The sequence below is a fragment of the Rhipicephalus microplus genome, chromosome 8 (genome assembly GCF_043290135.1).
Source record: "Rhipicephalus microplus isolate Deutch F79 chromosome 8, USDA_Rmic, whole genome shotgun sequence".
NCBI lineage: Eukaryota > Metazoa > Arthropoda > Arachnida > Ixodida > Ixodidae > Rhipicephalus > Rhipicephalus microplus.
In genome coordinates, this window is record NC_134707.1 from 89,775,967 (window position 1) to 89,800,449 (window position 24,483).

Genomic DNA, 24,483 nt, shown 5'->3' on the forward strand with positions numbered 1-24,483 from the left:
GCACAACTACAGTGGAGGCTGTTTCACTGCGGCGTATAAAGTTCTCAAGATCACTAATGAATTCATTCAAGCCACCTTTTTCTGCTTAATGGGTCATTCGCCTACCTAATTGACTCTTTCTTTTATGTTAAATTTAAAGCTTTGCGTTTTCGCGATATTTTTGCAGATAGTCTTGCATTGCATCTGAAGTCGCAGGTATTCCAAGTTTTCTGCAGCTTCAAATATTTGCAATGCAATCCGAATCTGCCAGCAAGAGTCAAAATTATGAGGTGTTCATGTGGCGTCGTGGTCATGTGATGTCCTAGTAACACCTCAATGTTTGACGATATTTGGCGTCAAGATATCAGAATATGGTGACGCGATCGCAGGTTGATTTTTGAAGCGAACACATTACTGACCCGGGGAAGTGATTTTTTTTTGTCTGCTGCCCGTTTAGCGCGAAAGGAGACATAGGTACCACGTGAACAACCACGCTTAGCCACCGCCGTTGCTTGGAGCACCCCGCCAACCATGTTGACCTTATTAACTACGTGACTGCCCGTTACTTTTCTCTCAAGCCGGGTTCTTGCGTATACGTTAAGCCTTTGGAAGGATGGCGCCCCGACGCTGGTATACCTGTGCCGGAGTTGTCAGTGCAGCCAAAGCAGCGAATGCTACAAGTTGCACGGAAGTTGTCAATGTGGTTCTGGCGGGAAACTCAGCAAGCTCTGTGTGACCTTCTACTGACGTATTTCAGATTGATAACGAGCTAAATTTGAAAAGCGAGTATCAGCGAGTAAAGTAGCAGGCCTAAACGAGTGCAGAACGTGAACTTAGGTGACGTGAGCGTCGGGAGAAAGATGCAGAAAGGTGACAGCAACAAACTCTGAGGGTGCCGTTGGACATTTTGTGTTCTACTGCCTTAGCGGTTGTGGCAAGAGACAAAATTGCTATAATGATTGCGCAACAGAACGTTGAACTAGCCATATCGTTCGGATAACATACTGGGCTTCGGCTTCGAGGGTACGCAATCACAACAAAGTACAAAAATGTTACACTTACATAATCAGGCCTAGCTATGCGAGCCAGGCCACAGCAGTTTGAATTAATCACTTGTGTTAATGCCGAAGGTGACGGTCAATGCTCGCATTTGATAAGATACCTAAGGTTTCAGTCTTAATAAAAGAGTGGGGCGTAAACATAATCTATATTAATATGTTGGCAGTGGCCGACTTCTGAAGCTAAAGAACGTATGCGGATGTTCAGCAGTAATAGAGGCTCAGCGCATACGCCCATTAGGCTGCAATATATTCGGCATGTTGATTTATTTTTATATTTGTACACAAAGACGCGAAAGTCTAGGGGATGTAGTACTTATGTAAGAGTACGTTCAAACATACCAGATAATAGAAAATTCTGGAGCCCTCCACTGCACACATCCTAAAATTCATATCGTGGTTTTGGGGAGAAAACAAGGAATACGTTTATTCTTATATATACGTAAGACTCGTAGTATAATTATGCAAGATAAAAGTGCGCCTATTCTGAAGTGCTGGAAGTCATGCCTATATACATTTGATTCCTACGGCAAAGAATTCGCGCTTTCACGAATGAGTCTGATATTTCAAAGATATGTACATCAATAATAATCATGGTATACACTTACATGTAGTATCGTTGAATCGCATTGCAGTTGGTGGCCATTGACTCGTATCAATTTCGGCGAAGTACGACATGTTGACCCTAGTGAAAGTATTCATAAGACTTTAAAGCACAGACTTCCTTAGCATGGGTTTAAATGGGCAAGACATATATATTGCTTCGAAAAAGAATGAATTCGCTCTAAGAAGTAACATTTGTTCACGTTAATTGAAATATCTCTGTAGCTACTCACTCTGTGTAACTTAAAGTAATTTATTCATTATTACATTATTACCAAGCACCTTTTGAGTTTCACAATAGATGCGCATGTTGCCGTAAAAAATAACTAACCATATATATATACATATATATATATATATATATTGTTACAATTAAAGTTCAAGGGTGTTTATTGCAGGGCGAAGTTGGTGGTTCGGTAGTAATGGCGTCGGTATCTGCACCAGTTCACGTCTTCCTCCTCTTCTCTTCTCTCGGCTCATACCCATTGCATTTCCCGGCTCGCAGACGAAGCCCGCTGGGCGAGTATGAATTACTCGTATTGCTTAGGCTGAAATCGTTTAACTGTTGCTGACCTTTCATCGTTTGACTCGCCAATTCAAGCACTTACGACGGGTTGTGTGAAGAAAAATGTACTTGTGCCTCGTAATCTCGTGACACGTGAATGGTGCCTCAAGCTTATGGGCTTTCAATTATTCTTCGGTGCCTGCTGTTCTTCCACGGGATATGAAGCTTTCCGAGTTCGACCAAGTAACGTACGGCACTATCACCATTTTAAGCAATGAGCAGCAGTCTGAAAAAAGTGAGCCTCAGAGAAGAAGCTCTGAAGAACAGATCATAAGAATGGTGAGCAAGTTGCTACCCTCACATGAACGCCACACTCTTGCACGAATTTTTATGACGCATCTATCGGTGTTCGATTTCACACAAGGTGAACGGAGACTTCACTACCGCGTTCTCCTGGTGTGGGCAACTGTGGGCGCAGTTAGCCAGATGAGGACAGAGGACGTTCGAGGACAACGAGAGACTTTTATACACACGAAGACGGACAAATGGATACACACAACATAAACTCACACAGATATACACGCGCTAACGGTCCTACGCGAAGAGAGTTATTGTTATTGTTCGTCCACTCACATTCTACTCTTGGGGCGTGAACGTTGCTCTTCACCTTGAGCTCTCTGGTAGTCAGGAGGCGCGATGCCTGGTGCTTGCGGAGTTCCTACCGAGGCGGGGCTCGGTCTAGAAGATAACCGCCAGGGCCATCCCAGTACGGTGGTCAACGCCTGGGCTTGCCACCGAGAACAGCGTACCGCCGACTGCCGCGAACAGAGCTGGGACAGCGTCTCGCTCCGAGACCAGAACAGCAGCTGGCCGTGACGAACGCCGCTTCAGACCAACGTGGGTGCGAGGTGGGGCGATGCCCAGTCCAGGACGCAGCCGAGGACTTCAACGCCGGGACGAGGCCCGGACACGGAGGGTCAGAACGAGCAGCCGGGGCGTGGCCCGAACCTTTCCTTGCGTTCTGCTCTCTGGGGTCAGCCGAGCTGTCCCCGTGGCTCGGGAGCTTTTTCGCGTGGAACGCGCACGAGCACGCGCATAGGCGCGCTCATAGTTTTGCCGCTATCACCATCATAATGATTTCCGCGCACTTTGAAATACTAAATCGGCCCCGCACACCGATTTTCTACGTCAAAGCATGACGCACACTCTCCAGGGCAGCGTTTTATACCACATCTTCCCCCCAGTTCAAGAACAGCGAAACGCTGGGTTAAGAAGGGTCGACATGTTCATAGAGTAGACAACTGTCACAATACGCATAAACTGAACACATTCAACGTTATAATGTTTTGTCTTTGACGATGTACCAAGGGCGTCCACACACGGAATGCACGGCACCGTACGCTCGTGACCCGATGCCTAGGCCAACGACCACTCACTCATGCCGTAGCGGGGAACACAGGCACCGGACAGCACGATGAATTCGTCGAGTCAAGCTTGGAAGCATCGACGCTCAGTAAGTCGGGCAAACATTATGTCAGTGCGGGGAATAGGTTCCGCATGCAGTTTGAAGTCCATTGTCGTGTCGCAGTTCAGTTCAGAATTGGTCAACCAGGTTTGTACTCTTCCTCCTTTTCTTCCACGTACTAGCGCAGAACCAGAGTTCTTCCTTCCTTTGTGCTTCTGTGTACCGCGGTGGCTTCTCGATGTTCATATAAATGGAGGAGTATTCAATCCAAACATCTGGGTCCGAGCGCCAAGGTACGCAGTCCAAAGCACGCCGTATCTTTCGGTTGTCTTGAAGTTGGTGTGCCTCCGCACGGTACAAAGTACCATGTTGTGGGCTCACAGCGTTCCTAGCTCTACTACTACTCTTGGAGTTCCAGCCCCACTTGCTCGAATTATGGTAATCTTCTGGCTCTGTTTTAGGGTTTTTCAATGCCACTCGCTTTTCGTTGGGCTCCAAAGCAAGAGTCTCAGATGCGCATGACGTGCTCTTTGTATGGCCGAGAGGTTTCAGCTGACCACTGCAGAGGCCATGCTGCTCTATACTTCCGTCACCTTCAATGCCATCACATGTCTTCTTAACACATTCACTAGCAGACCGTGTACCCAGAGCGACATCACCACGTTCTCCAACACACACTTTTTTGGGTGTACCTGACAGATTTGTGTCCACATCATGGATAACTATCTCATCCTTGAGATTATTGACTTGGTCCTCTTCATTAACCTCCTTAAGCGCTACCCTATTTGCAATCTCTCGGATTTCCAAGATAGCTGTGCTGATCTCAGACAACAGCTTCTCTCCTTCCTGTCGCAAACGCACACGCTCATTGTCATTTTTGCACATGTACCGCAGTTCGAAATCAATTCTCTTTTGTTCCTCATCAAGGTCTTCTTGCAACATTCGCTCTAAGTCGGCGCAAGACCACCCGACCTCCTCTCCAATACAAAGCAGTCTTTGCACGTTTACAGGCATCCTGCGTGCGACCAATTCTCGCCTGAAAGATGTTGAGTGCCGATCCTAGCAAGGCCCATGTCCGTTTCGATCGCGTGCAATTTCTCTAATCCATCGATTCGTCCCGCCCGTCTGGCTCTCAGCAAAAAGGTAAGGCCGATCTATCCTGGCATCTATCCTGGAATCTATCCTGGCAAGGCTCGCCAAAATTTGTGGGCAACTGTGGGCGCAGGTTAGCCAGATGAGGACAGAGGACGTTCGAGGACAACGAGAGACTTTTATACACACGAAGACGGACAAATGGATACACACAACATAAACTCACACAGATATACACGCGCTAACGGTCCTACGCGAAGAGAGTTATTGTTATTGTTCGTCCACTCACATTCTACTCTTGGGGCGTGAACGTTGCTCTTCACCTTGAGCTCTCTGGTAGTCAGGAGGCGCGATGCCTGGTGCTTGCGGAGTTCCTACCGAGGCGGGGCTCGGTCTAGAAGATAACCGCCAGGGCCATCCCAGTACGGTGGTCAACGCCTGGGCTTGCCACCGAGAACAGCGTACCGCCGACTGCCGCGAACAGAGCTGGGACAGCGTCTCGCTCCGAGACCAGAACAGCAGCTGGCCGTGACGAACGCCGCTTCAGACCAACGTGGGTGCGAGGTGGGGCGATGCCCAGTCCAGGACGCAGCCGAGGACTTCAACGCCGGGACGAGGCCCGGACACGGAGGGTCAGAACGAGCAGCCGGGGCGTGGCCCGAACCTTTCCTTGCGTTCTGCTCTCTGGGGTCAGCCGAGCTGTCCCCGTGGCTTGGGAGCTTTTTCGCGTGGAACGCGCACGAGCACGCGCATAGGCGCGCTCATAGTTTTGCCGCTATCACCATCATAATGATTTCCGCGCACTTTGAAATACTAAATCGGCCCCGCACACCGATTTTCTACGTCAAAGCATGACGCACACTCTCCAGGGCAGCGTTTTATACCACACCTGGTCACCACAGAACTTACACCAGATCAGCACACCCCAAACGTCAAAAAACCTTACCGCGTGTCTTCGACAGAAAGGGCAGTGATAGCTGAACAGGTTACCGACATGTTACGGAAAGGTGTTGTCCAAGAGGCATCTGGTTCGTGGGCAGCGCCTGTGATCTTAGTAAAGAAGAAGGATGATTCATGGCGGTATTGCGTTGAGTATAAAAAACTGAATACGGTCACCAAAAAGGATGTGTATCCACTTCCTAGAATTGATAACGTCATTGATTGCCTGCATTCTGCTGCCTACTTTCCATGACTTGATTTGCGATCAGGGTATTGGCAAATACCCATGCACCCAAACGACAAAGAGAAAACAGCTTTTATAACACCTGATGACCTTTATGAATTTATTGTTATACCGCTCGGTCTTTGTAATGCACCGGCAGTGTTCGAACGATTTATGGACACAATACTTCGAGGGCTTAAATGGGAAGTTTGTTTGGGCTACCTAGATGATGTGGTGATTTTTGGCAGAACACTTAACGAGCATAACGGGCGTTTCTGTCTTGTTTTGGATTGCATTCAAAAGGTCGGCTTGATCCTAAACTCTAAGAAATGTCGTTTTGGTGAAATGGAGCCATTAGTACTTGGGCATCTCATTAACAAAAATGGAGTAAGGCCAGACACACGAAAAATCAAGGCCGTCTGCTCTTTCGAACCACCAAAATCGGTGCGGAAATTGAAGAGCTTTTTGGGTTTATGCTCATATTTTCGTCATTTTTTTTCGAGGTTCGCCGACGTGATGCATCCCCTAACATCACTTCTTCAACAGAACGTCTCTTTCAACTGGAATTCAGCTTGCGACGATGCGTTCCGCCAGCTAAAGTTTTTGCTAACGTCGGGGCACATAACTGCGTCACTTCGATGCATCCTTGCCTACGGAAATGCATGCTGATGCTAGTGGCATCGGCATCGGTGCTGTATTTGTGCAGCGTCATCAACGAGCTGAGCACGTAGCGGCTAATACCAGTCGCTCTTTCAACAAAGCTGAGCGCAACTATACTTTAGTAGAATAATTTAGAACGTTGGGGTCAACATGAGTAACCTACGAAACGCGCCGGTGTCCAGAGACACTCGAATGGACAATATGTGGACTATACTTTAGTAGAATAATTTAGAACATGGGGTCAACATGAGTAACCTACGAAACGCACCGGTGTCCAGAGACACTCGGATGGACAATATGTTTTCTCTAGAGGAGCTTCAGGCAGCATTGGCAGCATGCAAGCGCTCGTCATCGCCAGGACCCGATGGAGTCACTTACATGGCCCTTGCTAACCTAGGACGAACAGCTTGGCGTGCCCTTCTAGCTGTATACAATGACTCTTGGAGCAACGGTTTGGGTCCTCCTTCGTGGAAGTGCAGCCGCCTTGTGCCCCTGCTCAAACCAGGCAAATCGCCTCTGGATATGGCCTCCTATCACCCCATCGCGCTTGCCAGCTGTTTTGGAAAGGTGATTGAGAGAATGGTGCTGACTCGCCTGGAGTGGTACTTGGAACATAACAATATATACATGATGCTTTGACCGGCTTTCGACGTGGACGGTCTTCCATAGACATTGTTTTTGATCTTGTCACGTCTGTACAACAGCAGAAAAGTCTAAAGAGATTATCAGCGGCACGTTTCTTGGATATTGAGGCTGCATACGACAATGGACTACATGAAACCATCCTGGACGTCATGGGCAGCATTGGATTGGGAGGCCCCGTTTAATAATGGATCTACAGCTATTTGTAGGACAGAACCTTCTTTGTTCAGGCAGAAGATGGCGCAACAAGGCAACACTATACTTATCACGGCGTACTTCAAGGTGTGGTCCTAAGCCCCAAACTTTTCAACCTTGCGCTCATTGGTCTCGTTGACGTCCTGCCACACTCCGTACATCTGTCGATATACGCGGACGACATCTGCATCTGGGCATCAGGGGTCACGCGTCTACACGTACGAGCCAGGCTCCAGACAGCGGCTACACTGGCGTCAAACTACCGTCAAGGAAGAAGACTGGAGCTGTCACCTGAGAAATTCTCACTGGTTGCGTTTACGCGCACGACATTGACGCCATACCACATCAGAATAATTGGACACACGATCAGCTATCAAAAGACTCACCGTTTCCTGGGAGTAATAATAGATCATGACTTGTCTTGGAGCCCTCATATCGCTTACATGAAGAAGAAACTGAGCAGTATCACCACGTCCTAAAGTTTCTTGCGGGAAAATCATGGGGTGCATCGGTACGAGCCATGCTTCAACTGTATGCTGCGCTTTTTCTTGGCTTCATGCGCTACAGCCTACCTCTGCTTGGCAAGGCCCGCATAACAAACGTACACGTCCTCCAGTCATTACAAGCCCAAGCACTGAGAATATGCCTCGGGCTGCCGAGATGCGCATCTTCAGCAGCGACTGTCGCAATCGCTCATGAACACCCTATCACAACCTACATTCGTGTCGATGCTTTAAGAACGCACATAAGGCATGCCACCCGCATTCAATCGCATCACCTCGCCTCCCTTCCAACTTCCAGGCCAGTCTCTGCGTTCTGCTCTATTATTGCCCCACATCGCACGGTGATTCCCGTGATCTTCACGCACGCAGCAAGGCCGTCGTTACCATTGTGGTGTCTACATCCACTGGAAGCCCTGATAACCATCCCCGGAATGCAAAAGAAGAAACATTTGTCAAATTTGGCCCTAAAACAAACAACATTACTGTTTCTGCATGAGAAACACAGTGGACACATTCACATTTACACGGATGGGTCGGTCCCTTCAACAAGTTCAACAGGCGCAGTGGTAATTCCGGAGAAATACATCACGATAAAGTTCGGGATCTCGCATCTGACATCATCCATGGTGACAGAACTCGCCGCCATTCGTGCCGCTCTGGAGTTCCTAGTTGATGAACCGCAACAGACATGGTCATTATTCTCCGACTCTAAAGCAGCTCTTCAGGGCATTGCCTCGCCATATCGTCATGGACCAAACGAACAGCTAATTGCTGAAATACGACTGCTTCATCACCGGGCTATAGAGAAACAACATGACATAGCGTATCAATGGATACCAGGCCACTGCAGCATTGATGAAAACGACCGTGCAGATGAAGCAGCCCGAACTGCTCATGATGATGCCCCGAGTGTAGCTATACCATTATCAAGAACGGACGCCGCTGCAAGGCTTCGATCACTTGCACGAAAACTGACACTTCCTCAGTAGAATTCACCGGCATTCACCAACGCCCGCTTCATAATTTGAACCCATACCTATAGCTCCGTCTTCCATCAGGAATAACCGGAGCAGAGGAGACACTTTTGTGCCATCTGTGGATTGGGGTGGCCTTTACGAATGCTTATTCGTTTCTAATGGAATGGCCAGCAGCCCGACATGTGACAAGTGTGGCTGCGCAGAGACTTTCTCCCATCTTCTCTGCGAGTGTCCTCGCTTCAGCGTGCTTCAGCGTGCCTTTCTCATTTATTCCTCCTTCTCCTCCTTAGAACATTGGCAGCTGTTTTTGCGGTACACAAATTTTGATCTTATATCTATAGAGATCTGTTCGCTATCATTACCGACCATCACGCTTTATGCTGGCTGGTGAATCTTCGTAACCCGACTGGTCGCCTGGTGCGTTGTTCTCTTCGACTTCAGAAGTACGACTTCGTTATCTCGTTCAAGTATGGACGCTGCCACGCAAATGCCGACTGTCTCTCCCACCTTCCCCTGAAGACGACTGCGTGTGAAGAAGACAGTTTTGACGACTGTTATGCCTCTATTTCTTCACATTCACAGACATTCAAGAAAGAACAAGAGGCTGATGTTAGCTTGGAGCCAGTACTTGCCGCGGCATCGCAACCTTGAGGCACCGGCTGCTTTTGTGTTTGTGATCGTCTTCTATACAAGAAAAATTATTTTGCTAAAAGCGCACACTTCCTTCTAGTCGCACCACAGAGTCTCCAATTTGACATACTGAAAACCATGCATGACGATGCGACAGCTGGTCTTCTGGAGTTTATCAGAACTTCTAATAGGACACAAGAGCACTTTTACAGGCTCGGACTGCCCGACACAGTCAAAGACTATGTCACAAGTTGCGAACAATGCCAATGCTACAAGCGGCCAACGACTCCTCCGCCAGGTCTCCTCTATACACTGCCACCTCCTCACACCATTTGATCAAGTTGGTATCAATATTTTGGGCCCATTGTCCTGCTCGTCTAATAACAATCGATGAGTAATAGTATGCATCGACCATCTGACTCATTGTGCCGAAACTGCGGCGATACCATTCTCGACAGTGGCGTGCATGACCATGTTTTGCTTAGATTCATCATTTTTCGGCATGGCGCTCCCAGAGTGATCATCAGTCATTGTGGTCGTCATTTCGTTGCGGACGCTGTCGAAGAACTGGTTCGCCTCTTAAATTTGCAGTTCTGCCATTCATCCTCTTATCAGCCTAAGACGAATGGGCTGGTAGAACGTACGAACAGAACTATGATTAACATGTTGGCCATGTAAGTATCATCTGACCGCAGGGACTGGGATGACGTTCTCCTCTTCTTTATCTATGCCTATTGGGATGTCCAATGTTCGGAGACGAACGTAGAGTAGCAAAACGATTTATTGCTACATATTGTCGCAAGTACAATGGTACAACAGCAAATGAAAAGGGTGAGCCAGGGCGGCAGCCTAGACATGCAGCTTTATACTGATCGCAGTCGGGTCACATGATTACTGGCAGCTGGGCTGGCCGCTCTATCAACAATACGTAGCGCTATCGCATACATGATATTTCCTCCCCCTTAAATTGTGGGGAGCTACCGTTACACACAATTAAGATGGCGTGTAGTGATCTGGCGCTCGTCGACTGCGTACTGGATATCGCCGTACTGGTGGTGCTGCCTCGGAGGCTGCGGGCGCTGCCGTAGGTGTCGCCGCAGTGGCATCCGAGAACTCCCAGAAGGTGTCCTTGTTCTCCTCACCATCGGAGACATCAGTTGCACCCAAGATAAGCTGATCTTGATGACGATGCCACACGGCCAGGCCCCGTGGCGTGTGTACTTTGACGGCATACGAAACAGGTCCTTTCTGCCACAATACAGTACCCGGAAGCCATCTGGGTGGTCCCCTGCAATTTCGAACAAGAACACCGTCGCCTACAGCAAATTGTCGGGCTTTGGAGCTGTATAGGCTGGACTGAATAAATTGCTGGTGGTGAACTAATTCTAATTCTGGCTTGAGAATGTCCAGTTTGGAACGAAGACGGCGACCGAACATAAGGTTAGCCGGCGCTTCTGTCGTCGTAGCGTGGGGTGTATTCCAATAAGCAAGCAAGAAGCTGTCAAGGCTAGCCTGCAGGTTTCCAGCATTTAAATCTTTTTTTCATGGCCGTCTTTAGGGACTGAACAAAACGTTCTGCCAAGCCATTCAAACTTGGGTGATAAGGTGCTGTTGTGGCGTGGCGCGCTCCTATCTCTCGAACAAACGTTTGGAACTCGGCAGACTTAAATTGTAGGCCGTTTTCCGACATGATCGTTGCCGGATAACCGAAACGGCCTAACATTTTGTGAAGATGCCTGATGGTTGCCGTGCTAGTAGTGTTTTTCATGATGCACACCTCTGGCCATTTAGAATGTGCATCAACCACAACTAGAACCGTGATGCCGAAAAGGCACAGAAAAATCGATGTGTACTCGCTTCCAAGGGTATGTTAGCCACGGCCATGGGTTCAAAGGAGCACTCTTAGGGGCACTACGCGGCTCCTGGCAAGGTATGCTTCCTTTGACATGAAACTTGAGGTCCACGTCAATTGAAGGCCAGCAAACATAGCTGCGGGCCAACTCTTTGGACCACACAATACCTGAATGACCATCGTGAAGATCTTGTAGCACCAGATACCTCAGCTTTGCAGGCACCACTACACGCATTCCCCACAGGAGACAGCCTTGGTGTGTAGTCAACTGTGTCCTCCTGTCCAAGAAAGGCTTGAGCTCCACATTGTCCATAAAGTTAGGCGACCCCGTACTTGTGAGCTCGAGTACTCAACAAAGAAGCTGGTCATGTGAGGTTGCACGTACATTATCTTTGTGCGTCACCGGCATTCATTGCAAGCGTAACAAGTAGAACGTTTTCTCTGCATCATTAGCAGATTCACGACGAACCGGCAAGCAGTCAGCCTCTAGATTCTCGTTTGTCGGTCGAAACTTCAAGGTGTACGTGTAGGCAGATAACGTCACTGTCCAACGTTGAAGTCTTGCTGCTGCCAAAGTGGGTATGTCAGACTTTGGATCCAAAATAATATGCAGTGGTTTATGATCTGTTATCAGCGTGAACGAATGCCGCCCGTAAATATAGTAGTGAAACTTCTTAACGCCGAAGATGATTGCTAAGGCTTCTTTCTCGATCTGGCTATACTTCTGCTCAGCATCGGCCAGAGTTCTTGAAGCATAAGCAACAGGGCGAACGGTTCCATAAGCAAAAATATGAGAAAGCACAGCATCTACCCCGCAATGAGATTCGTCGCAAGCCATTTGAAGCGGTTTTTGCGAATCATAGTGAGCCAACACCTCCGGGTCTACCAACGCAGCCTTAATGTCGTCAAAGGCCGTTTGACATTCACTGGTCCATGCCCAAGCTTGGTCGTCACGAAGGAGTTTGTACAGGGGATGGGCTAGCGTAGCCAGTTGATGTAGAAATTTTCCGTAGTAGTTTACGGCTCCGAGCAAGGAACGAAGCTGTTGCTTGTTTTCCGGTGCTGGCGCGGTTACAATGGCATCAATCTTGGCCGTCGTGGGATGTATGCCATCTGCACTCAACTTGTGCCCCAAGCAAGTTAATTCTTTCTAAAAAAACGCATTTCTCAGCTCTTAGTCGAACTCCTCGGCTTTCCAAATGGGTTAGAACTACTTCCAAGTGCTGTAGGTGTTCGACTCCAGTCCTTCCGGTCACCAGAATATCGTCCAAATAGCATGCAACACCTTTGAGACCCTTAAGCATGGTGTCCATTATTCGCTGAAAAATACCAGGCACCGAAGACACGCCGAAAGTTAGCTGGTTTACGGCGAACAGTCCATTTGTCGTGTTCATCGCCAGAAGACGACACACCGGTTACGCTAGCACTACCTGTTGGTAGGCCCTGTTCAAGTCAATTTTTGAAAATTCTTTTCCTCCACTGAGTGCAGCGAAAATGTCCTCAACACGTGGTAAAGGGTAGTGATCAGTGTCTAGCATAGGGTTGACAGTAGTCTTGTAGTCACCACATAGGCGGATGTTTCTGTCTTTCTTTACCACAGGCAGTACCGGTGTAGCATACTCGCACGTGGCTGATGGTGTGATCACACCCATTGACGGCATTTTGTCAAGCTCTTTTTCCACTGCTGGAACCAGTGCAAAAGGCACACTGCGCACCTTCAAAAGCTTTGGACGAGCGTCCGTTTTGAGAAAGAGTTCTGCCTTCTCCTCTGTGATGCATCCCAATTCTTCCTTGAAAAGTTTACTGTACATCTGCAAACGCTTGCTGACTTCTACTTTTGCTTCCTTGTTTGTCGGCTCCCGTGCCGAGCAGAGCTTGTTGCAGAAAATACAGCGTTCCAGTCGAGGCGCACGTGCAGTAACCACTCTCGGCCCAGAAGTGCCAGTCCTCCCTGCTCAGTGACGTATGTACAAGAGTAATAGAACACTTTGCCCATTATGTTCAACAACAACTTCAGCCACTCCTGCTGGTTAGACTAATGCACCTGTGTAAGTGCGTAGACGCAATCTTGTCCTGCGCAACTTCTAAGATGGAAACAACTGTTGCTGTTGTCTGCCAGAAATTACGGATACCACTGTTCCCGTATCCAACTTCATTTCAAGTGGAATTTTGTTTATCAACAGGCGTACTTTAATGGCATCTTTTGCCGAGCACGTCATGCTGTTTAGCATTATTTCTGTGGCCCAGTCAAGAACTTTCAGGCTGCGTGCTCGCGCCTGAGATAACTTCGCGTTCTTATCAGACTGACATATACGCTGGATATGCCCTTTCTTGCCACAGCTAAAACACGTCGCCGACGCATACCTGCAGTTTTTGCTCACTTGCTTAAAAGAACCGCACCACCAACACATGTTTGACACTTTCTTTTCGCTGGAATCTTTTACGGCTACTGCTTTATGCCCCGGATTTTGAGAAGTTACATGGTGTAAGTCAGAGACGCTTGTTGCACTATGCACTTCTGCTGCACTTTTTGTTGCTGAATCCAATGCTAAAGCTTTGTGGACTGCCTTTAGAAAGGTTAACTTCTTGTCTTCAGCAAACAGCACTCACTGAATATTTTGTCTTTGCAAACAACAAACGAATCTGTCCCTCAGTGCCTCGTCTAAAAGTTATCGAACTCTTACGAATTCGAGAGGGAGCGCATTTCCGCGACAAATTCGGCAATGGATTCAGTCTCACGCTGAGACCATCGATAAAACTTGGCTCTCTCAGCAATTACTGAAGGCTTCGGTGCCAGATGGTCGCCAAGCGATTGCCTGAGGGTGTCGTACGACTTGCTTGATGGAAGGTCAGGGGCGGTAAGTGACATGAGTAGAGCGTACGTCTTCCCCCCTATTAGGCTCAGGAACGCGTGAACCTTGTCTGCCTCCGGTACTTTGCTTAAGTGGAGAAACGATGTGAACCGCTCGCCGTATGAAGTGCAGTCGCTTGAGGAGTCGTCAAAAGGCTCCATGTGGCCAATTCTTCCTACCACTTGCGTGACTGGGTCTGCCATCCCTGCTGCTCAAGTAGCTCACTATGTGTCGGCGACCGCCCCAGGAACTTCAAACTGGGTAGAACCTTTCTTCTGTTCTGCCAACGCCGCTGAAGGTTCGGATCACTTCGTCGCCAGATGTAAAGTCCAATGTTCGGGGACGAACATAAAATAGCAAAACGATTTATTGCTACATATTGTCGCAAGTACGAGAGTACAACAGCAAATGAAAAGGGTGAGCCAGGATGGCAGCCTAGACATGCAGCTTTATACCGATCGCAGTCGGGTCATATGATTACTGACAGCTGGGCTGGCCGCTCTATCGACAATACGTGGCGCTATCGCATACATGACACCTATAACACGTCCAAACATGTGAAAACCAATTGAAGTCCTTTTTACCTCTTTTACGCACGTTCTTCGTTAGGCTGCATCAATAGATTCTACCATTTGACTTCCATAACGACTACTCTGTCTCAAATACACTCTGCCTAGCCAAAGAAGCTCCGCGTATTGCTCATCTTCGTACTTAGGCTTCGCCACACCGATCGAAGGAAAGCTATGACAGCCGCCATGAGTCTGTCGCATACTGCAAAAAAGACTTTGTGTGGTTGTAGGCGCCACAACGTAAAGGAGGCCTATGTGAGCAGTTTTTACCCCAATACAGAGGCCCATTCGTCTATGTTGATCGCTTTAGTGATTTGACATACGTGGTAGCACGGCTGACATCAGCTGGCCGTCGGTCAAACTAGACCCAGCTGGTACATGTCGCTCGCCTTAAACGGTTTCACCCTAAACATTCCGGGTGATTCATAATCACCCAGCGGGCGTCGTCTGGGAGCCCGATCATCAACCTCGCCCTGCTAATAAACTCTTCGACTTTAACCGTAACAAAATGAATATTCACAGCGTGCGAAAGTGCATGCACAGTTCAGAAACGGGACGTCTTTGCATGGGCAATTAGTGATTACGTCAGTAATGAATTAGCGAGCTGCGCAAGTTGTGTCGGTGCCTATCCAATAGTATCTAACTTTTGAATGAGTTCTTATCAAGACTAAATATTCGTTTCCGAATATTAGAATACCCGGATGCACGTTCATTTAAATCCGATAAGCAGAATTGCCGTTTCTTTAAAACCAGATAACCGGCTTCTAATGCAATATTCTCTTTTCTCCAATTTAACCAGATAGCCAGTTTTGGGGACAGTTGAAAGCCCTATTAGAATGTGGCAGATATCTGCAACAACAGTTTGTGCTGCCCAATATACCTTGGTGATGCAAAGTGGCTCCACCAGTATTGTCTGAGATTTACAGCCCACGATAACCCAGTATGCTTATGCCAAGATGTGTAGATAAAGTGAAATTCATTAACGTTGCCTTCAAAGGTTTGCGTGACGATGAAAATCACTTTCCAAAATGCTAGCAAGTTTGGTGACTTCGCCAACACGCTGAGAAAAATTAGTTTGTTAGCCTGTTAGTTGCCTAGTGCAACAGAGCTGTTGGTCAGTCACTGTTCGTTGCATGTTACGTTAATGTGGTGTCACGTCACTAAAATTATTTGTTACACTTCCTACACAATAACGTCAGTGACTGTCGCACTAGTGAGGGTTTTCAACCGCGAGAATGAACATTTAGGCACACTTTCGAAGTAAATTAGGATATGTTTTAAACATTTGCAAAGTTCAACACCTTATGCTAAGTGTCCTTGCGTACAGAGGAAGCCTACAAAATACTTTTTTGGGCCTCAAAATCTACAGGGGATCAACTGCGACCATTGTGCTTCATAAAGAAGGCAACAGAATACCAATCAAGAAGGGTGTAAGGCAGGCGGACACAATCTCCCCAATGCTACTTACCGCGTGCTTACTGGAGGTTTTCAGAAGCCTAGAATGGGAACAGTTAGGGATAAGAGTTAATGGAGAGTACCTTAGTAACCTGCGCTTGGCTGCTGACATTGCATAGCTGAGTAACTCAGGGGACGAATCGCAACTCATGATTACGGAGTTAAACACGGAGAACAGAAAGGTGGGTCTTAAAATTAATCTGCAGAAAGCGAATTTAATGTACAACAACTTCGGAAAGAGCAGCACTTCGAGATAGGTAATAGTGCACTTCAACTTGTAAAAGAATATGTCTACTTGGGGCATGTAATAACCGCGGAGCCGAACCACGAGATTGAGGTAACTAGAAGAATAAGAATGGGGTGGAGCACATTTGACAAGCACTCTCAAACTATGACAAGTAGATTGCCACTATCCCTCAAGAGGAAGGTATATACCTGCTGTATCTTGTCGGTACTTAGCTACGGAGCAGAAACCAGGAGACTTACAAAAAGGGTTCAACTTAAATTGAGGACGACGCAGCGAGCAATGGAAAAGAAAATGGTAGATGTATCCTTAAGAGAAAAGAAAAGAGCAGAGTGGGTTAGGGAACAAACGAAGATAAGGATATCATAGTTGAAATCAAGAAGAGGAAATGAACACGGGCCGGGCACGTAGCGCGTACACAGGATAACCGCTGGTCATTAAGGATACATAACGTAATTACCAGCAAAGACAAGCGGGTTAGGCGGAGACAAAAGGTTAGGTGGGTAGATGAGAGTAGAGTTTTGCGGGTATAAATTGGCAGCAGCCAGCACAGGACCGAGTTCACTGGCGGAACGTGGGAGAGGCCTTTGTCCTGCAGTGGACTTATTCAGGCTGATGACGAGGATGATCATGATGGTGATGATGATGATGATGATGATAAAGGTGCTCTTTATTCGTTTCCATGGACGTCCATGGTTGTGCACAGAGCCGCTTTCGGTGGACTTGCTTCCACTACACCCATTCTTATGTCTTCCATCACACTACTTCGCTTTGTGTGTGTGTGTGTGTGTGAGAGAGAGAGAGAGTGCAGTTAACACATTTATTATACAGAGTACCGCAAGCTCTGCTAACGGCCTTTACTTATTCGCGACTTAAATTAAGCGCTCACCACCAAGCGGCCGTGCCTGGAGACGGCGCTAATAGGATCACATTTGAAGTCAGATATGTTACTGCGCAGCGAGTGTTGAGATGCGGCCGCATAGTTCCTTCATTTTAACTATGCCGCACACCCAAGCCCGAACAAAAAGAAAGCAATGTCCAAAAATCATTTAAGTGCGCCGCAATACGTGGAATCGCCGTGTAAAGATGAGAATTAACGGGGCTTCTATCACTTCCCGAAGAGTGTGGACGATGCGCGACGGAGAACAGCGCATATTTAGAACTTACATTTGGAAAGAATTTGATGGACACTATTGGTAGATACTTCTAATCGATTGGCTCGATATGACTCAAATCTCCTCGGTGAGTACCTTAATACTCATCGCCTGTGCATTCTTATGAATATTTAGGTATCTTCAAGTTTCGTTTATACGAGCAAGCGCTTTAGGAAAGTTTGATGCGTTACGTCAGGACTGTATTTTTGCCCATTCTTGTATTCTGCGCAAGTCGTGGTGCTACCCACTTTTAAACTACGCTGCAGCACTCTTTCCTCCTGAATATTTTTGATTTCACGTGTTTGTATATACGCGCACCACACACGCAAGCGAGAAGGTTGTCCCTTCGTAGCGTGTGTGTCTGTATGTTCGTGCACACACACACACACACACACACACACACACACACACACACACACACACACACACACACACACACACAAACATATATATATATATATATATATATATATATATATATGATGCGTAGTATGGGCGCATATATTTGCTTTTAATATCAAGTGCTGCGAACACGAACAGGCGCCTATTTAGAATCCTACGGCTTTATTTATTAGAAACCTCATAACATGGTTCGGCGAACGAAAACAAAGGAGTACTCCTATTACAGGCGAAACCACGATTTCCCTTATCTCCAGATTTCCCATATCTCCACTGGCCCAGGCATGGTTTCGTTCTGTAATGAAGTGAACGGCATGCATATTCAGATTATACGGGACACGCAACTCAACGAGACACACGCAATCGTGAGCACGAGTCGCTGCCTAGTTATCTCAATATCTGTTGAGTTCTTGCCTGTAGATGTATAACGACGCAACGCAAAAGTGCTACCACCTTTCCGAGAGGCCCGCTACATGTGAACCTTCTTGAATATCGAGCTCGCTAAGTAGGTTCTTCAACTTGAAGCATATCTCATGTGGTTCACCGAAGAGGCTGGATGTTTTCGCGCACATCGCAACTGTATGCACTTTTTTGCCATTTAAATCCATTATGCCGATGATAATGACGCCATCCGCGGCCAGCACCCTATCTTTCTGGACGAAGCAACGCAATTTGACGTTACAATCAAGAAACTTCAGCACAGCGCCAAGCAAAAGTGCCGCGTTGTCCCCGTCAAGCGTAGCCATATTTGTTTTTTACTAGTGTTGTCAGCACAAGGAGGGTTTTCTGTAGTTGCCAATCCCAGAACAGGCGCCTAATTGGAGCAAGCGCTCTATCGCACAGCCATTTGAAAGGAGTAATGCTTTTATTATACAGAGCAGTGGAGCGCCTCTAGCTGTCTCCACTCAACCCTGAGCACGCCTTCCACTCTCCAACACTAACCTGTCTGCTAACACCTCAGTTACGTAGTGCACAGGTTGAAACTCTACCACGCTCCTTTTGAAGACCACGTATAAAGTACACCAAGATGGACCTTTCACAGCCGGAAGGTGATGCTACTTAGCTAGCTCATGACGGGTGAAACATACTGCTCACAGACGACGACGAAGAGGACTGGCTTGCCCAGTATGCGTGCTGTGCTCTGTCTGGATGGGTGTCAATACACTCGCAAATGGTCAAGTCTCATCTCATTTCTTGTTAAAATACAAACAAAAAGGTGTTCCTATTGATCCTTGAGGAATGCCTTACTGCTTGTAAAAAGCTCGTAAGTGTTCCTGTACAGGAAGCAATACAATTACAATGACATAGTAATGCTGATTGGTGAGTGATGGTGGAAAATTAGTTATAAGATACCTCCTACATCATAGTGCATGGAATTTTTTGGTAAGCTCTAGGAATCGACACAATTTATGCTATTGGCTTTCTAATTGTTTTATTGTTTTACGTTCTACATTGAGAAGATACCTGTTCATTTCTCCGCCTACAAATGCGCTATATTCGTTAAAAGCCTATATTCCCAAACTATTGCCATGTATGTGGGCGCTCAGTCATTCTCAAATGGTTCTTATTAAGCGCTTTGCACAGTAGCGTTTCGCCTGAGCGACCCCAATTTGTTCAAAAAAAGAAAATGTTGGAAATGTTGTTTAAATAAATTGAAATAAATAAATAATCTTCTTCAGAAGATTGAGTTGTCTCTCCGTAATCTGTTCTTATTTCCGCTAACTTTGTTATATTGGTAACAAATTTCAGCAGTCTCACATTCAGAAGACTCTAAACATTGCGATCACGTGGCTTGTGGGGCCATGACGAAGGGAAGATAAAACGGCAGTTTGGTTGAGAGATACGGACGGTAAGAAGAAATATCTTGGCCGTGTCCACAAAGCGAATGATGTTAGAGGAGCTTGTTCGAAGGTGCACAGGACGTTTATTGGCGAGACCATTTTTCTGGCAAGGTTCGCAAACGAGCCGGTTCATTATGTGTATGTACGTCACAGGCAGCGTTGTCGGGCACGATCCACGGCTGCCACTGCACAGTGTTGATCACGTTGATCAGCAGGTTAACCGCATGAGCCTTTATGCCATACTGGCCGCCGCCATGAGTGAAATGCCTAACGCCCATAATTGGCAGATCTGGAGCCATCAGGTGTTATACGAAGGGGTAGAGAGCAGGCAGGTGAGGGGTCTTGGGACAATATCGGTATCAGTGCGTATCACTCATCGTAGGATTTTGTCACTCACGGGCTCCATTGCCTACAAAGCGACAATTATGAAGTGGACTTAGTTGCGAAAGGGCAAGCGCGCCATCGAAAACCTACATATGGATAAATGAATGGATCCGGCTGTGCCCTTTAGATCGGGTGGGGGCTCACGCCACCTAGCCATAATGTTAAGTACAATTAGTGTGTGCTGAAGGAATAAAGTTCACTCATGCCTTGATTGTATTCACCAATCAGTTAGCCTCCTTCTGGTTATTTCTACACGTTTAAAATGTATTTTGACTTCACTGTCCCTAAACCCCAATGCTTTGAAACATTCAGCGCCATTATCTTCGAGTATATGGCGGAGCCCTTTACAGAACATTATCAAACGTTAAGCCAGTTCCCCCTCTTCTCAACACGCACTTCATACCGTATCTGTGCCTTCGTATTTTGCTCGGCTCGTCTTGGTCCGCAAAACTCCCGTTCTAGCCTCGAAGAGCAGAAAACTACCGGAGAATTACCATAGATCTCTTCCCTTGCAATTTCCTGCTTAAAAGTTCGGTAGGTCTCCAGTGATGATTTCGTAAGCATTCCCATCTTCCACATGTCCTTCTTTGTATTCTTCACCTTATTTTTAACCAATGTTTCCTTTTGGCTTGGTATTCTGCTGTTGTCCTAATACTTGTTTGACAGTTTTCGGCTTCGCTTCCTCCATTTAGTATTTACATTCTTCATGTACAAGTAGCAAAAAAAAACTTGCCTGGCCCAACGCTCCTCTCCCATTTTTCTCAATCGCTCCTGAAATTCTATCTTGCTGCTAGCTTGCCTTCACTTAAACGATGTCCATCCCATGTCACCTGTACCCCCTGATTTGGGGTAATCCCGTGTGCTCCCAAGGCAAGTCTACCTATGCCACGTTGTTCAATTTCCAGTCTTGCTTGAACTTTTGAATTTATGCACAAGACCACATTGCCGAGCGTCAAACCTGGGACCATGGATCTTTCCAAATCCCTCTCACAACGTCATATTTACTGTCGTTCCACAGTGCCATATTTTTAATTACAGCTGCATTCCTGGCGCCCTTAGTCATTACGTATCTTTCGTGTTAGCCCTATTTATTCCTACGCCCCAATATTTGTAATTATCCACTAACTCTAGCATGACTTCTTGAATCTTATGCCCACTACCTTTATTATCATTGAAAATCATGATTGCCGATTTCTCCCTGCTGAGCTTCAAATTTAACCTATATCCCTCATCACCACAGATGTCTATTACTCCCTGCAGATCTTCCATGTTGTAGGCTAATTATACTATATCATCTGCATACATCAAAACTGGTAATGACAGTTCGAAGTTTTTTCCTTGTTTGGCAAAGAAGAGGCTAAAGTCGAGTCGACTCCTCTCTAATTTGGCTTCTAGTTCCTGGAGATACAGCATAAATAACACAGGTAACAAGGAACATCCTTGTCGAAGCCCGCGCCGTATCTCTATAGGTTCAAATACCAGTTCTTTCCATTTGATAACTACCTTGTTTCTTTGATAGACATACTTTAGAAGATTAGTTATTCCAACTCCACATCTAGTTTGTCCAGTATTACCACAAGCCTTCTTGAATCACAATATCATAAGCTCCCTTGATATCTAGAAGTGCCAGCCACAGTGGCTTGTGCTCTCTTTCCGCTATTTCAATACACTGCGTCAATAAAAAGAGATTGTCCTCCAGCCTCCTTCGTTTATGGAACCCATTTTGTAGTTATTCCTGCATCCCCTTATTCTCTACCCATGTCTGTAGACTTTATTATCTGCCTACACTGCCTGTAAACTACTGAAGCCACTGTTATAGGACAGTAGTTGTTTAATAGGGCTTTGTCCCCCTTTCCTTTATAGGTCATGCTCATCCTGCTTAGTTTCACCCATTGGGTGCTTCACCATGCATTATTGCTTTGCTCGCTGCCTCTCTTATTGTTTGCTTAAAGTTTTGTCCTGGTTTCTGAGTGGGATGCCGTCAAGGCCTGTTTATTTGCTGTTTGGAACCCTTTTTTCTGCCCTTTCCCACTCTCATTGTCCCAGTAGAGCCACTGAGCTAATTGGTCTATCCTCATCTGGTAGGGTGCATGCAGCGTTTTCTTGGTGTTTAGGTTTTTCTGTCATCATTGTTTTTATGTATTCTATTGCCTCATCCCTTTCGAGTCTGGCCTCTTGTACAGTAGTTACAAACCTTTGTTTTATGCTTGTCTTACTACTCAGAGAATTGAAATGGTTCCAAAATTTTGCAGCTGCCTATCTTTTTTGTTTACTTCTGCAATTCATTGGGCCCCCTTTCTTCTAATCTTGTCACTGATCATCTTCCGGTTCACTCCTCTGTTTGGAATACTTGTGTTCGCTGGAGCCTTCCTGACATCTTACTATGGCTCTCTTAACTTTTTCATTCCACCAGCTCTTGGGTTTATGTCTGCTTTTCCCGGTAGATTGGACTCGTACTTTCGCAAGCTCTAACTCGCACAATTGAGTTACATTCGTGTATGTCCACTCTTTTTCATTATCCTCGGTGATTATGTTCTCAATCTCTTTGATTGCTATTCTTATTTGCCTTTCTGAATAAATATTGCCGTGTCGTTGCTCGTATAACACCTTTCCAATTTCATTCCTCTTCCAAAACTCAGCTTGATACGTTTGTGATCAATACCTAAATTTCTGGACCCATATTCATCCATGTTCCCCAACCTTAGCCGATCATACATCCTGTGTGACATTATTGCGTAGTCTATCGTCGAGTGCAGCCTTGCCACCTCCCATGTAATCTGCCCTTCGCATTTCTCGGTGCTGTAGCAAATGATTAAATCATGCCTTTCACACATATTCATTAGCGTTCTGCCTGTTGGGTCAGTATATCCACCCATTTCTTCTATACACGGATTTATATCTCCTAATATAATTACCTCGCACTCTTCTCCTAGTTCCTCAATGTCATTTTCTGTGCACTGCATCATTTGTTGGTTTTCCTCCCTGGCTTTTGCCCCTGTCCACAAGTATACAAATCTCAAGAGCGTCATTTGCCCTGCCACTTTCTCTTTTAGACATGATTGTTCCTTGCACGCCTGCTTGACCCATTGCCAGTCTGTACTTTTATGAATGAATGCCCCAATACCTACCCCCTTTCTGCTGTATTCTGTTCTATTTCCATGCAAAGTCCAGATTGTTATGTGGTTGTTCCATGTTCCTATAATGTGTTTCTACAAAACCATATACCATCGGCCTCTGCACCCTAAACTGTTTTTCTAGCTTTTCCCACTGTAGCCTATTCCTGCAACCCTGCATGTTAATATACCCTATGTCTGAATTGGCTCGGCTCTCGTAACTACGTTGAGTTCTGCCCCGGACTCTACCTGTCCTAGATATTGGTGGTACTTTGGCATCGTATCTGTCGATACCACCTGTCAAAAAGTCTCCCAGGTTGTTTTCCTCGTAGTTGCCATCCTGGACCCCGAAGAGCCCGCATGGCGCCCAAAAAAGCTAGTGCGCGTTCTGCATGTCGCCAACCCACCTCATGACCTAGCCTCCCATCAAAGTGAATTCTGTCTTGTTGAAAACCACCCCACCTAAGCACCTCTCTGTTAATTTCCACCACCTCAAAGCATTTCTCCAGACTCATTCGTCATATCTCTTGGTTTGCGTTGACAAGTGCTTTTTGCAGGTCGATGTCACGCACCGGTACCTCCCGTATCGTGCATATTACTACCTTTACCTGAGGAGAAATGGCGCGCATGTCATGGACCCCTTCGCCAGTGTGGCCGCAAGACCTGCTGTATCTTCATTTAACGCATCGTTTACACAGGCTGCAATTATCACAACGTTTTCTTCATGAGCTGTAGTTTTGAGTTTTGCACTCGCTTGCCTCATGACTGCTTCCAGCTTGCGTCCTGGAAACGTCCCTACTGCAACCCTCTTGTCACCTCCTACCCTCTCTTGATTGCTTCTGCACATCGATTTAAACTCGAGTCTCCGGCGATTATCACGTGCCGTGACTTTTCAGCTCGAGCGTCCTGCACGTGGGGGTTACTTGCACCTGTGACGCCGACCGCTTTGTCCCCTCCCAACCAAACCACTACTTCGCTGAAGCTGGGTCTTGCGACCATTTCACTGGCTGAACCTGTTTTTTTCCGAACTTGGTGCTCTTTCTTCTCCGCCGTTGTGGTTGCCGGTGCCCTACCTTTCTCTTCGTCGGTCGCTCCTTTGTTCACCATCGCTAGTGCCTCCTCGGTGGACTAGAGCCTTTCTCCCATAGC

At 46.7% G+C, this 24,483-nt stretch overlaps 1 protein-coding gene across 1 annotated transcript in view; it reads right to left on the minus strand.

Moving 5' to 3' along the window:
• LOC142768651 (uncharacterized) overlaps window positions 1-24,483 on the minus strand; it is a 78,769-nt gene that overhangs the window by 41,594 nt on the left and 12,692 nt on the right. Inside the window, exon 3 of the mRNA XM_075870667.1 lies at window positions 1,646-1,722. Coding sequence (XP_075726782.1) covers window positions 1,646-1,722 — 77 coding nt within the window. The remainder of the gene's footprint in view (window positions 1-1,645; window positions 1,723-24,483) is intronic.